The sequence below is a fragment of the Engraulis encrasicolus genome, chromosome 2 (assembly GCF_034702125.1).
Source record: "Engraulis encrasicolus isolate BLACKSEA-1 chromosome 2, IST_EnEncr_1.0, whole genome shotgun sequence".
Lineage (NCBI taxonomy): Eukaryota > Metazoa > Chordata > Actinopteri > Clupeiformes > Engraulidae > Engraulis > Engraulis encrasicolus.
In genome coordinates, this window is record NC_085858.1 from 32005797 (window position 1) to 32021016 (window position 15220).

The 15220-nt window shown below is 42.4% G+C and overlaps 1 protein-coding gene across 1 annotated transcript in view; it reads left to right on the forward strand.

Moving 5' to 3' along the window:
* The first annotated feature begins 10947 nt into the window (after positions 1-10947).
* Positions 10948-15220, forward strand: part of slc29a4a (solute carrier family 29 member 4a) — a 24944-nt gene continuing 20671 nt past the window's right edge. Inside the window, exon 1 of the mRNA XM_063214903.1 lies at positions 10948-11237. Within this exon, the coding sequence (XP_063070973.1) occupies positions 11075-11237 (163 nt within the window). The 5' untranslated portion in view covers positions 10948-11074. The remainder of the gene's footprint in view (positions 11238-15220) is intronic.

A 15220-nucleotide genomic window follows, 5' to 3' on the forward strand; every position in this document is an offset into this window, starting at 1 on the left:
TGGGAGTGGGAGAAAGTCTAATGGCTTTCATTAGAATGTATGAGGGACAGTCAGAGCCCTGATTCATAGTTTTCCCAATGGGAGGTCAAAGACTTGAATCAGTAGAGACTGAGGCATAACAATCTAGAAATCTGTTCGAGTGCTGGTCATTACTTTGCTAAGTAATAAAACTTGCAGGGGAGAAATGCAAAAATGAAGATTGCAATTAAGATGGAAGCGAAGCAGACAACTGTGTCTTCAGCCCAGAAATCCCACGTTCTCTGAGGTCATTCCGCGTTTGACTTCTTCATTAAAAATTAAAATGCACTCATTGTGTGTGTAGGGAGGACAAAACAGATATCCACTTGTGTCTTTTCCACACATCACACAATTGAAAAGATCTTGAGATGTTCTAGAAGAAATGAGAATAAAAAAGACTGAATAAATTAAGTAGGCCCATATTGCTAAATTGTGAGTTCAGGGAAGAATGGCAATGTGAAGAAAGCCCATCGTCCAAATTAGGCTATATGATGACAGTTGAGATGAGGGCCGCTTTGAGTGTCTTGTCATTACAAAGGGCAGATGTGCAGGGAAATAGGTGATAGGCAGCTGAACTATGCAAAAGGGAAGAGAATGGAAGATGAGAGAAAAGGGGAGAGGGGGGGTGGTGAAAGGACAGACGTCAATATTGCTGTAACTACAGAGACAACATGATCTCCAAAAATTCCGTGCTCCTGGACACGGATGTTAAGGACACAAAATCCGTGTCCAGGAGCACGGATTTTGCCAAAATTCTGTGCTCCTGGACACGGAATTGTTTTCCGTGCTCCTGGACACGGAATTGTTTGAAGTGCTTTCTATAGGCTATTTCCACAGTCTTGTGTTTTCTCAGGATTTTTCTATTTTCAAATATTTTCTCTAAAAAAAAAACATTTCTTACTGACAGGTTAGGGTTAGGGATTGTTTTGGTCTGGGCACAGCTAGTTTTCTTTCATTCATTATATGAGTTTGATAGCCTAGCAACCAACTGGAAAAGGTATTTCTCAAAAATATGTCTTTAATGACAGGTTAAGGTTAGGGAATGTTTTGGTCAGGGCACAACTTACATTGCTATAGCATTATTTTGTTTAGGATTAGCATTTGGTATGTATTTTCTAATGATAGAGTTAACACAGTGCTGTGGTAATAGCCTATAGAAAGCACTTCCGTGTGCCCATCACGGAAAACAATTCTGTGTCCAGGAGCACGGAAAACAATTCCGTGTCCAGGAGCACGGAATTTTGGCAAAATCTGTGCTCCTGGACACGGATTTCGTGTCCTTAACATCCGTGTCCAGGAGCACAGAATTTTTGGAGATCAGGCTGACAGAGATCTTATCAGGACGTGACCTTGCTCTTTCTCTCTTCCTTAGCTCTCATCTCTGAATGGATCCCTTTTTGGTGTCCTTTGGGACTAGTTCCTATACCTACTCTAGACCTATACGCATTTGTATATCTTATATGTGACAGTACAGTCAGTGCAATAGTGAAATGAAGATTACAGTTGTAGTAGTAGTAGTAGTAGTAGTAGAGTAGAGTTAATTGATCCCCATGGGAAATTCAGGCGTCAAGTAGCTTACATAAACACAAATAATGCCCACATGGACATTTCAAGACACATACACAGGTAGTCAGGGACGGGGGGAAAAATAACAAAATAAAAAGGCAATTGTGCACAAACATATTAGAGACAATAGATTAACTTGACCCAGAATGAGTGTTGCGCATGCACATCATGGACCTCCTTAAATTGAAAACCCTGGTGGCCTTGGTTGTAGTGTAAGGGACAGAAGTGTGTATCTGTAAAAGCAACGGGTGCTGTATACTAGCCCTCATAGTGTTACTTTCACAAAAGACTGTTAATAATCAACCTCAACATTCAGTTCAGTTACACTCGTCACTCTTTTTTTTGTCCCTAGCAATGCTGTGTTTGGCTGGAGATAGGCCTAGGCCAATATGTTTACGTCATGCATTAGGCTATAGAAGGCAAGGACAGTCAAAAACATGATTTTAATTGAACGAAAAATGTACTAATACTGACATAGCATGAAAAAGTGCATGTGTACACCATTTCATGTGAAATCAGACATACAACATAAATCAGCAGGAAAACCTCTTTATGCATGGACTGATAGGCTGCATTTAAGATTTTCAGGCACAATTTTTTTTTTCAGATTCTCATTTACGCAAAGATTCAGGAAATCTACGGAAGTCTTTGTACATGAGGCCCCAGCCCTCTTGTTTTACATTAGGCCTACTTGTTTTACAAATTTGGTTGAACACCAACATTTACAGATCAACATATGATTGACACTAAAACAAACAAAAACTGTATAAGCCTTATTGCTATGGCTATGACATTCCACTTTTCAGATAGCTAAGTTAGATGAAAGATTTAGCGTTTGAATTTGGTGGCAAGTATTTGTGAAAAAGGTAACATTTATGAATGGGCAGCATGAACTCTGAAAATAAACAACCAAAAACATAACACAGCACCTTTAAAGTCAAGCATTCCATTTCACATCCTGTCTAGCTCTGTCATCACGAGCTGCCAGTCCCACCTATCAGTGATTCCCCCCATGCTTGCAGCACGCAGACTTTTAGAGCGCTCAAACGTGACCAGACGCTGGATCTGTCATTGCAGCAGGCGTAAAGGGCCTAGACAGGGAAGGATTAATTAGGAACTCGCCTGCCTTGATGGAGCGGCGAGTGTCTCATGCGAGACATTTATTTATTTAAATCTATTTTTCAGTAGAGTCAAAGCTCTGCATCAGTTTATATGGCTTTCAGGATGAAATATTTTGTAACAAAGCTTGGCAATCTTGTGTGCGTGTGTGTGCGTGCGTGTGCGTGTGTGCAAGCCAGGCCAGGGAAAAAAAGCAATCTCTAGGGAGACGCACACCATACGAGCCAGCAAATTAGGTTGGATGAAAAAAAAACGCAGCACGGCTAGAATGGTCCCTGCAGTATAAAATAATGCAGGGTTATTTTCTTCTTTTCGTTTGCTTTGTGTCATAGCTCCCTTGCCACCTCTCCACATCTAAAATCCCAAAACTCTGGCAACCAGAGTCGATAAGTTTCCACAGTCTGACTCTTTTGATGTGGTATGCTTTTGAAAGTGTTATTCGTGTTGTGTTGCCTCACTCTCCATGAAATTCATGCTTTTGTCGAATGGTGTACAACAACAACTATCAAAAGCCTTTCTGCTGCTGAAATAGCATCCGAACAGCAGTGTGTCTCCACACAGCTTTGCTTTGTAAGCCCAAAGTGAGGTCGTCACAAGACAGAAGTCTCACTCAGTGTGGTGCTATAGGGGCACTGCATGAGGGGTGCTGCGCTGCTTATTGATTAGGTGTTACACCTGCTTCATCCCAGAAAGCCTCTGCTATTGACAGATTGTTCATTTCACAGTCCAGTGCTGAGAGAGACACAGGTATACCATCAGTATGCAGAGCCAGGGGGCTGGTATCTTGCATGCAGGCCCGCGCCACAGCCACACAGCCTGGGATAAATATAGAAGCAAGCGAGTGTGTCTCAGCACTTTTAAGTCCAAGCGAACAGACCGACAAATTTCCAACCTCGCACATCAAGGCTATACCACCGTGCCATTTTCTCCTTCTGGATTCATCGTCAGCACAATCCGATTTATCATTATGTGTACTTGCATGCAAAGATGTTGACCCTGTGTGTACTTACATGACATAGATGTTGACTCTGTGTGGTGCAATAAATATTTTCAGTGTACCACATACGTGAGTACACCCTCACATTTCTGCAGATTTGTCTTCTCATGGGGAATTAAGCCATTTAGTCCCAAGTTAGACACACAAATATCCTGAAAATGTCAGCACATCAGTATTTTACTCCTCAGGACAAACAAAACTTGGTTAAGTTGGTCATAATTGTTTTATAGTCTACCACTAGTAACCCACTAGGATCATTCCGTTTTCAGGCAGTAAATTGAAGGGTTTCTAGGTTTGCATTGAATACATTTCAACATCTCTATACAAAATAGCCATATGCATAATAAACTCAAACGTACAGTATCATGATTGTCTACTTGGTGGGCATTGCCATGACAGTTTTTATTTTGAGATTTGAAATGTGTAAATAGGCCTTATTGATCAGGTATTTTAAATTAATTTCAATGGAGAGAAAAGGCCTTAATGGGATCTTTTGACAATGCATTTTCCCAACAGTCACAATTGCACTGTTTTTATTTGAGTTTGATTTGGATAGTGGTGAACTTGGGCTGTGTAACTATGTAAACAAACTGTTCGTTAAACAGATAACTCCATGAGTATTAGGTTCAGTAAGTTAATATCATATACATGTAGGCCTATCGTTTAAGACATAGGCTATATTTAATTCCTTTCAGGACTGTGAATCTCTACTCTCCTACTACTGTACTAGTGTTCTTTCCTCTTTGATATCCTTATACTCTTCAAGAACTTGCTGGAGAACACCACTTGAAGTTTCTACCTCAGTCGGCGCACCTCTAGGGTGTGTGTGTGTGTGTGGTGTGAGTGATTGAAGGTGTTCTTCCTGTGATGTTTTAGATATCCGCCCATCTTCGATGTCTCACCAAATCAAAGCCATTTTAGCCATTTGGGATTTACTACTACCTGTGATCATGCTCCCATGTTCAAATAAGTAACAGATTATAGGGACCATCGAAAACTTTACTGACATAACTATGGTAATGTCCCTTTAGGGTAAGATCCATGTAGCAAGACTAGAAATAATTATTAATCATGTCTTTCTTTCAATATTCTAAAACAATTTCACATAATAATCAGTGCAATAATCATGTTGTATGATCACAGTAACTGGAGCTTCACTTAACAGTGCCTTGAATTTGAAGCCACTGTTCAGATTGTTCACAACCCTAAATCCACTGAAAGCCATTTTTCTCTATGGATTTGTGTAGTAATCACTGCTCACCAGATTGTGTCTTCTGTTGCCAACTGACGTAAGCCTCTAAAAGTCAAGACTGTGGAGAGAGAGAGAGAGAGAGAGAGAGAGAGAGAGAGAGAGAGAGAGAGAGAGAGAGAGAGAGAGAGAGAGAGAGAGAGAGAATGCAAGCACACTCCTTCCAATCATGTCCTCTTGTGACTACTAACAATGAGATGCATTGAAAAGGCTTTGAAGTGTGGGCCCAAATAAAAACAGGAAACAAACTGATCAGCTAAGCGGACATGTTTGAACTTCAAAGCGTGTCCATACAGAGCCAGGTAATAGCACTTTTCATGTGACATGGAACAGAAAATAGGAATGAAAAAATCATGTGACCTTTTCAAAGATTCCATGAAAAGGAATCTGCTTCTTATCGCACGCCAACCGCCTTAGCCGTTACAAATCGAACACAAACACAGTCTCTCTTGGCTTATTGCTAAAATAACTCTTCTTTGCAGTTATAATATTCCAAAACATGTTAAATGTACTGTATGTACATCTTTGCTCTGTGGTAAGGCTACTTGAATGAACATCAATTGGCGATAAGGCAATACACAAATTATACTGCAGGTCTTTGCTTACGCTAGCTATGTTTGCATGGACGTTTTTAATCCTATTTAAATCAATTTTTTTATAGATCAGAATAGAAATGTAGGATTAGATCTATTCCGATCAGAGGGAAAGTGACCATGTAAGGATAACTAATGTGAAAAGCATAAGAACTGTGTCTCAATATGGCAGTGGCTGAGGCTTGCCATGCCGAAAGGCAGAAAGTAGCATCTAGTGTGCACAGGGACTCTACTTTGAGTGGCATCTAGTGTTCTATATGATATGGTAGAAGGTCAGGGGGAAAGTCAAACAGGAGGCAGGAAGCTAACACGAACTGAATGGTTGAGCTGGGGCCTATAGTAAGAAGCTGGTTCATCAGTGAACCAGGTTAAATTAAGAGGTAAATAATCTTTTCAGTCCTCATTTTCAAAAACTTTTTTGAGGACTATTCTCTACTCTGGGAGCCTTCAGGCCAGCAGAGAACCGTGCCAGTAAATGGTTTTGGAGATAATGACCTTGCGCATCCCTCCGAAGGCAAACATCAGTATTTCAGCACCACACATGTGGACAGCGCCCCTTAAGAGCAACTCTACGAACGATCGTAGAAGTTGTACGCATGCGTTCACGTACAATGGTCTTTGGGAAACAGGCGTAGAAAATCTAACGTTTGTAGAGTCAGTCTTTAACGATGCCCGTGAGGCTACGAACCATCGTTAACGTGAGACGTCAGCCTGAAAACAGTATCTGTATACTTCAAAAAAGCATTTTCTGAGCCTTCATGCAACATTCAATTTGGATAACACCATTCATTTATTTGACCTTTGACCTTACTAACCATGTCATCAAACAAAGCGAATTAGTTTCCCTTCATTGAACAGGGAAGGCTTGGCACGCGCACACGATTGAAAAAAAAAAATTAAGTTGTTTATTTTTCGATCGGGTCAGGCACTAAAATAATTAAAACTAAAATCCTTTGCTGGTCCATTTAAGTTTGAAGTGCTGTCAGATGAAAATGAATGCATTTAAAAAAAAAAAAAAAAAAAAAAGAACTATTAACCATTGCGATCAGGACCAAATACCACTGCTGATGACAGATTACAGAAAACAGTGTAGCTTTTGTAGCCTACATGAAAGGGCAAATAGTAGGCAGTAGCAAAACATGAAATGTATCTGTCACTGAAGCTGAGATGTAACCCATTTCAACCAGGATTTATAGACCTGTAGTCTGAGCAGACAGGGGTCTGATGTAGACATCGCAGATTTGTCTGAAATGGAAATAAGAGTCATACTGCATTCATTCGCAATCCTCACTTAAAAGAAATGAGTGCTTTGATCATTGGCCAAGCATCAACTGTGGTCTATTTTTGAGGGTGATTATATAGACTGGCATAGCATAGCCTACACATGAGTGTTGAAAAGTGACATGGCACCATTGCCATCTTTTTTTCACATATGGCACAATCTGGTTCTCCATGTGTTATCTGACATTAATTAACTCTCATGTGTTGTATCTAGTGGTTGGACCAAAGGGCTTAATTTTCTTTGAAATGCAAATTGGTTAAAATAATTATGAAAGTAACAGAAATAAAAAATAAATAAAAAGCATCCATCTGCAATGTTCAATGTAGGCTACATTACCTAGGCTAATCATACACAATTTTACTGGCAAGGTGAACAGTAGTCAATCTCTTTTTGAGCCAAGCAAGATGACTGCTCTATCCACATTATAAAATGTGATTTATTTAGATGAGTAAGCACTGGATCTTCTGAGAAGAAGAAAAAAACATATCGGCCTGCAGTCCTTGTCTTATTCCTATTCAACTAGGCCTACCGGTAGTATTCAATAAGCAATTAAACAAACTCCCATGTGCAAAAGATTGAAGATGCATGTACCACAGCTGTGTTAAACAGCTATTATAGTAGCCTACATAGCCGATTAGCCTACCTGAATATTGCTGTCAGCATTACGGGTTTACGCAAGATTATCATTTACCACTAGATCATGACCTGTGCTGTATTGAAAACACACAAACACGCAAGTTACCATGACTGCCAATATCTGCTGTTGCTTTTTGTTACCCTTTCAGAAAGATGATAAGCCAGGTTAAGCGTTGAATGATATTCGACTAGCCTATGCAATCGGCAGAGGTAGGCATCTAGGTCCCCTTTAAATGCCCCAAATGTCATTAGGCAGGGCTTCTGGCAGCCTGAGCTCGAGGCAGAGATTGTTGATACGGTTTTGCTGAGTGGGAGGGAGGATGACAGCGCGAGCGAGCGGCTGGTTCTGGATGTGTCGTCCGCCTCGTTGCCGGCGGACTGTTCGTCAATGGATGCGTCCCTGAAGCGCAACTGATGGTTCATCAAATATTTTCCCCAGATGTTGTTCCGTGGAATATCGTCCCAGCCCCACATGCATTAACGTTCAATATTACGTCGAAGGTAAGCGATAACCTGTTGTGTTTTCCTCCTTCCTTTCTTTTGGTGAGCGATATTGAGAGGTGTGTATTCTGTAAGGGCCAATTGACAAAATAATAGGGTAACAATAGAAAAATCTTAAAAGCCCACATCCAATATTTTGGAAATCCAAAATACTATTCGTCGACATGAACAGCGGCCAACCAGTCTCGTAAAAAGAACATATCTAGGCTATTGTGTGATTTGTCTTGCAGGACCCCTGTCTTAAAAGTATCGGGAATAAAATAAATAAAAAATGGCTAAGTAGTCTTTACGTGCGAAATGTCGTTGCTACGAACGCAAAGATAAGTTTGTTAAACCACATGATGATTTTATTCTATGCTGAAATTGAGTCGTGTGATATTATGAGGTCTCAGTTGCGACACAGAGAACATAGGTTTACCCTCAGAGCTTCTAGGTAATTACTGTGAAAAATGTAAGCTATTTACGAAATTGATCACGAGACTTTCTGGTATCATTTGTTATTGTATCCATAGGGAAAATGCAATTATCCATTGTTATTGATAATGCGCTGGTTGCTGTCTGAAATAATCAACAGCATTTGCTGATACAATAAATGCGTTTTGTTTGGTATAATGTGCACATGTTGACCAGCTGTTGCTGGTAATTGTAGTGTTCATCAGACCACCATCCCAAGCACTCATCACTGCAGGCACAGGTCAGAGAAGACGGTTAGCCTATTTGCTTTTTAAAATATTGTTGACATGCAACAGCTTAAGCAAACAGCATGGAACACATGTGATGAGTGATGTGCCTGTGGCTTCATGAGGTTGAACTGGGGGTGAGCCTATTGCTTAGGTAACAGTAGGGTTGCCATATCTGCTCTGACAAATAAAAGCATGGAAATGTAGACAACATTTGTGCAATGGCACCCTTCATTCAGTGTCCAGGGATTTTTTTCTCCACAGGGGACAGATCATTAAAAACAATCAGGTAGGCCTATACCTGGGACAGATGGCAACACTCACTGTGGCCTTTATCATTTTCCTCTTAACTTTGATGAAATATAGGCCTATTCCAGATCAGGTATCATGTGACTCCACATGCTGTTGCCTATTTCCTATTTGGATATAGAATAGATTCACTGATTGTGAAACACAAATAGCAGAGCAAAAAACGAACAGTCTTAATGTCTGCCAGAGCCATTCCCATGACAACCCCCATGATGAGACAACATTTTAAATGCAATTTTATTTAAGAATCGGTCTCAGTGAGAGCAGCTCTTTCCATTCAGTATCTTGATAAAAGGGTTCTATATTTCAATACAAGACGAGAGAGAGAGAGAGAGATGGAGGGAGAAAGAGAGACACATACAAGTGAAACAAGAAATAATGTGTCCACCCAAGCAGAAATTAGCCTGTGGGCAACACTTCACATGGCTAGTCCTGTAACACAGGAGGCAGGAGTGACATAACACATCATCTTCAAGGCCGCTGTATTCCATGCTCTGTGACAGGTCAGGGCCTCATGTCAATCAGCTGACAGACATAACACTCAAGCCAATCCGTGCCAAGCAGAGATGCAATTACCTAATTGTTACACCGAAAAGGGGAAAACGCTCTTTTTTATTGGATTTACCTTATCTATTGTTCAGCAGCCAAATTTATAACGATGCATGCCCAGAGGGACCTCATTTATATTTATGAGCTCTGGGGCTATTGGTTGACTTCATATTGTATGTGTGTGCTTACATTGGTTTGCTGAAAAAAAAATGCATATTCATGACAATTTTACATTATGATGAAATGAAGTTGGATGGAAAAAAACTGGGGCGCCACCTTCACTAAAAGAGTGAAGATGGACTGCAAGGACTGGGTTGGGCTGGGCAGGGCTGGAAAAAATGAACTCAGACTGACTGACTTTGGCACAGCTACAGGATGAAGGACAGAGATATTTCTGCACGGCATTGACCTGCGTGTTATCCCCTGTACACTCAATGTTGTGGATTCCATTTTCTCTGTGAGAAGGCTACCTGGCCCTTTAACATGAACAGCCCAGCCGCAAACAAAACAGTATGGATGTCTTTGTGTGCCAGCCCACAAAATAAACTGACACTATCCATTATTACTCTAGACCACATTCTCTGAGAGTATAGACCGTCTTTAGAAAGACTAAGGCATCGGCATCAAAATATGATAGATGTGTTTATGTGAGAACCCCAAAGCACACACAGACACATTCATTTAACGACAAGACAGCATAAACAAGATCTTTTTTGGAACAGGGCCTCATCATTTGCGTTTGCATTTCCTGAGGGTGAATTTAAATCTACCCAAGATAATATAATCACCATCTGCTGTGTGAGACATGTTTGGCAACACTATGCCATTTAAAACCAAGCCAACAAAATGATGCTTCACTCCACCCAAAAGAAACACAGCAGTGCATGAGAAGAGTGTGAGTGTGGTGCATTGAGTATGATGAACCCCAGGACATACATATACTGCAGGATAAACTACTTCTTTCTCATCTTCAGCTCAAACTCACTCATTCACACACTTTGATTCTCCCCAGATTGCTCTCTGACTGTGCTGCTGGTCCTGCAGCCTTCGTGTCCCTTAGGAGTCTCCAATGCCTGAAGCCGAGGAGCGATACTGCAGTCCGCCAGCCGTCTGAGTGAGGCTGGCATCTTCTGACCAGAGGAGTGTGTGTTTAGTGACTGACCGGACCGGTGCCACCTGGCTTCGAGTGGCGTCTGACCAGACACGCGGCTGACCAGAGAAAGCATCTGTGCTTTTGACGGATCAGCGTTGCATCTAACCAGAGGATCTGACCAGGAGAGGGGAGCTGCGACTGGTGAGGGTGACGTCTGAACCGACACAAGGAAGGGTCTGATCTCTGGTCTGACCGTACGAGGCTCCGATCTGAGGACTGTCTGTGTCTGACTGACTGACTGAGAGCAGCAGTTGAGGCAACCTAAAGGAGAGCTTCATCTCTCTGTCTGTCCAAAGGCGTGTCTGACTGGAAAGGAGAGAGTGACCAGGGGAAGGCTGTCACCTCTTGTCTAGCCCAGAGGAAGGGGGTGTGTGAGCTGCCGGTTCTGCACCAGAACAGGGGTCCGACCAGTGGCGGCGGCGATGGGCTCCAAGGGGACGGAGAGGCGTAAACACCACACGCCGGCACAGACCCCCGAGGGCAACGTGGTGATGAGCTTCAGCTTCGAGAGCTACCAGCTGGAGGAGGAGGACTGCCACGCTAAAGACATCTCCGACAAAGGAGTGCTGGCTCTATCTGAGCCTGGTGAGACACGGGAAATGGGAAATGTGTGTGTGTGTGTGTGTGTGTGTGTGTGTGTGTGTGTGTGTGTGTGTGTGTGTGTGTGTGCGTGCGCGTGCGTGCGTGCTTGTGTGTGAGAGAGAGAGAGAAAGAGAAATAGAGAGAAGGAGAAAGAGAGAGAGAGTGTGTGTACACGTGTGTGTGTGTGTGTGCGTGCGCGTGCGTGCGTGCTTGTGTGTGTGTGTGTGTGTGTGTGTATGTGTGTGTGTACTTCTACACTACACTTGTGCACACACGCATACCTTTGTCTGTCTTCCTGTTTTTTGTCTGTCTGTCTGCCTGCCTGTTCTGTTTAGAGTATATTCAATATAAGCTATAGCCTATGTTTGCATTGGATGTAGTTTTGAGTTTGTGAGACTACATTTATTACTGTCGTAGAAGAGGCATCTTATTTTGCCCTTTACTGACATGTGACATAAAGTTACAGCATTAGAGGATTCTGAAAGACTTGCTATGAGATGGCGTGATGTGAAGGTCTGGTGCTTTTATGAAAGCAGAACAGCCATTTATATTATATTTAGCCGCTAAATAATGAATGTAGTTGAGCTTTTTGGGAAGTTGGCATTTTGGTGCTGCCAACAGTGTTATCAAAATTTCTGTTAATAAAGAACGTAGTAGGTGTACAGGCCTTCTGTAACACTGAATGTATACTGTACATCATACTACCTCTTCTAATATGGGAATCATAATGACGTGTTTTTGTCAGTGTTTAAGATACCCCTCAGTAGTCCACAGCTGCGTGCGTGCGTGCGTGCGTGCGTGCGTGCGTGCGTGCGTGCGTGCGTGCGTGCGTGCGTGCTTGTATGCTTGTATGCTTGTATGCATCTGTGTGTGCGTGCATGTTTGGAGCTTCCATACTGCATTCATTATCCCAACTGAAAGAAACAGTCACAGGACGTTAGGTTTGCATTGAAGTTCTCCACAGTAGTTGCACAATTCTGACACAGTTGTCAGTGTTTTTGAGGAACCTACTTCTTACAAGAGTTATCCTCCCTTTGTCTTAGCCAACAGAAAGTGTACATTTCTCATAAACAACAGCCAAAATGTCAGTATGTCCCAGGCTGTCTGTCTGCTAGCTGGCTAGATGAATCAGGAAGAGAGAGATGGATGAGAGCTGTATCTATTCTACCGGGAGGTTTCAGCCATGCCTGCCTGGTCTAAAAATAGATACATTTTGCAGAAAAATGTTTAGGTGACTGTAGCAGAATGTTTTAATGGAATTGCTGTTGACATAGACTTACATTTTGGCTGCCCTGCAGTAGAGCCTAATATAAAACTAATCCAAATATCTACTACATTTTTTTTTCAAGAAATTCTATTATGTATAGCTGGATGAGCTTATCGGTTGGTGAGCACCATGGCTAATTAGTCAAAATTAATTGTTGTTTAGATTATTGTAAACCGAAAGTAATTACCCATGAAGACGGATGTGCTTGAATAGCAATCAAATTTCAAATCAATTACCAGGGTGACTCCAGGAATAATTAGCAAACTCTTAATGAAGATGAGACTTTTTTTTTCATCCTAGAGCAGAATGGGGTTTTTTTTCTAATGCGGAATGGCTGCTTATTGACATGCAGGCCAACTGTAGGAGACAAATGAAAATGGATGTAGAATTCTCACACAGCCCTGCTCTAGTCTTGTGTCACTTTTACTGCATACTAAAATACTGAAGTTCCACTAACACTTTACTGGGCAGACGGTGTGTATTTATACTATAGCCTATTAGAGCATGGCAACCCGACCGAAGCCCGACGGGCCTGGTCGGAACCCGACGGGCCGGGCCGGACTCGGACAACAAAAATAGAATATCTGTCGGACTCGGGTCGGGCTCGGGCTTGAAGCAAACAGACATTGTGAAAATTGTAAGCAACCAGAGGAAACGTTTCAGTTCATGCAAACGGCAGTTTTGTGATTAAAAAATAAGTAATTGAATATGCATAAATGAAAATGTTGGTAGGCTACTGTGCCAGTGATTATTATTGGCTGTATGCACGCGCCAGTTACCAGTGGCAACATTTGGACGCCCACTCCGAGTCAGCCGAGCAGGGATGCCGAGTGAACTTGCTTGCCAAATCAACAGTTGTCAGTGAACGCATGGTCTTTTGCTGTAGGCCTAGTGTAGGCCATGCCTTCGAGGCTGTCTTGAATGTTGGACATAAAATGACGAAGTTTGTCACTGCATTGTTCGCCAAGGATTACATTTCCAGCATGGGGCTAGCAAGGACCATAATATGGATAACTAAGAAGACACACGCTACGTGGAGTGTAAGGTAGGGGCTGAGAGGTTTCCTGTTACTATTTTGTCCGCTGTGACATGTCATGTCCTTCACGTACAGTAGGTTCTTAATTGGTGTCACTTTTACTGTAGGCTACAGTTGTAACTATGTGCGTGCAACCTTTCCTGATTTTATATTGACCGCATGGACATCAGGGGAAATGGCATTCTCTTGGAGGGCCAAACAGGCTACTGTTCTTCGGGGTTAGCTTATAGCCCTGTTTACTCATTGTGCAGCTCGCGAGACGCCTGGCTTGGCGGCTCGCAAGGTTATAGAAAAAATATTATAGCCCAACACAATCAACAGACCTGCATTTAAAATCTGCCATGCCTACATACATATTCAATGAACACGTAAGCACAGTCAACTGCATCACGCCAAGTAGGCAAGGCTATGGGCACGTCTACATCAAGATCTCTTTTTTTCCATCTAGCTGACCCGGCCACCCCATGCGTCGTTGTTTATATAGCCTACTGACAAATTTGACTCGGGCAAGCAGCGAGCCACATTTCCCCTCAGAAGTGAGCCGCGAAAATCAATCCCAGATCTTATTTTGAAAATGCATTGGCTGTCATTTTTATGGACGTTTGTTCATTTTCATTGGTGGCGTTTTGCATTGTTTTAAGAATAGACGGCTTTACATTCTAAATGGCTGGGGTCGTCTATCAGCAGAGAAAAGAGCGCCGAAACTTAACCTAATTCGGCAAACATCCTTCACAACAACGCCACCACACTCAATGGCGGAGACCAATAAATTATCTTGTCCACATCAAACGAGTAATTCCATCATACATTGTGAATGTTGCGTGCACGCGCCTGGTGTAACTCTCTCGCGCAGATTGCATTGTTAGTGACCACATCGCAAAGCGCTGTTCATTTTCGCGCCTGGTGTAACTCTCTCGCGCAGATTGCTTGGTGACCACCTCCCAAATCGCTGTTCATTTTCAGTTTCACCTGGCGCTGTCAAACGGGCAATGAAGGCAAGCAGAGCGCGAATAAAGCACGCGGAGTCCCGTTGGAATGCTGCAGCAAGTTGGAAACTTAAACTTTCTCTCTATCTCGCTTTCTCTCTCTCTCTCCGCACGGCATTGATTGACAGCTGATATAACTCAGTGCTGTCGGCGATGTCGCATTTTTATAAATAATAAGTTAACAAGACCATCAGGCAACCATCCTTCACAAGCTCAATAACTCGTACATAGAAACATAAGCTGCGCTGTCACGTGTGTGTGTGTGTGTGTGTGTGTGTGTGTGTGTGTGTGTGTGTGTGTGTTTATACTCACTATGCAGGCTACGGCAAATTGCCTCATCCTAACGTCTTTGCCTATCCTGGCTATTTATCACGTGCTATTTTGAGTATGGAGGAGCCCACATAGAAAATCTTGCTTGCGCACAGGTTCTGTTGTTATTACAGTGGTCTCGGGCTTCGGACGGGTTCGGACACAAACATTTTAATTAGTCTCGGGCTCGGGTCGGTGTCGATCACTTTTCTGTCGGCTGAGGGCCGGGCTCGAACAGAAAAAAACGGCCCGAGCCACACTCTATAGCCTATCTACAAATCTATTGTTGTGTAGTGGAAAGAAATGTTGTGATGTTGTAAACATGACATATTTTATATCACATGATACATGAAATGAGTTATGATAGAAATACAAAACCACATGCTAC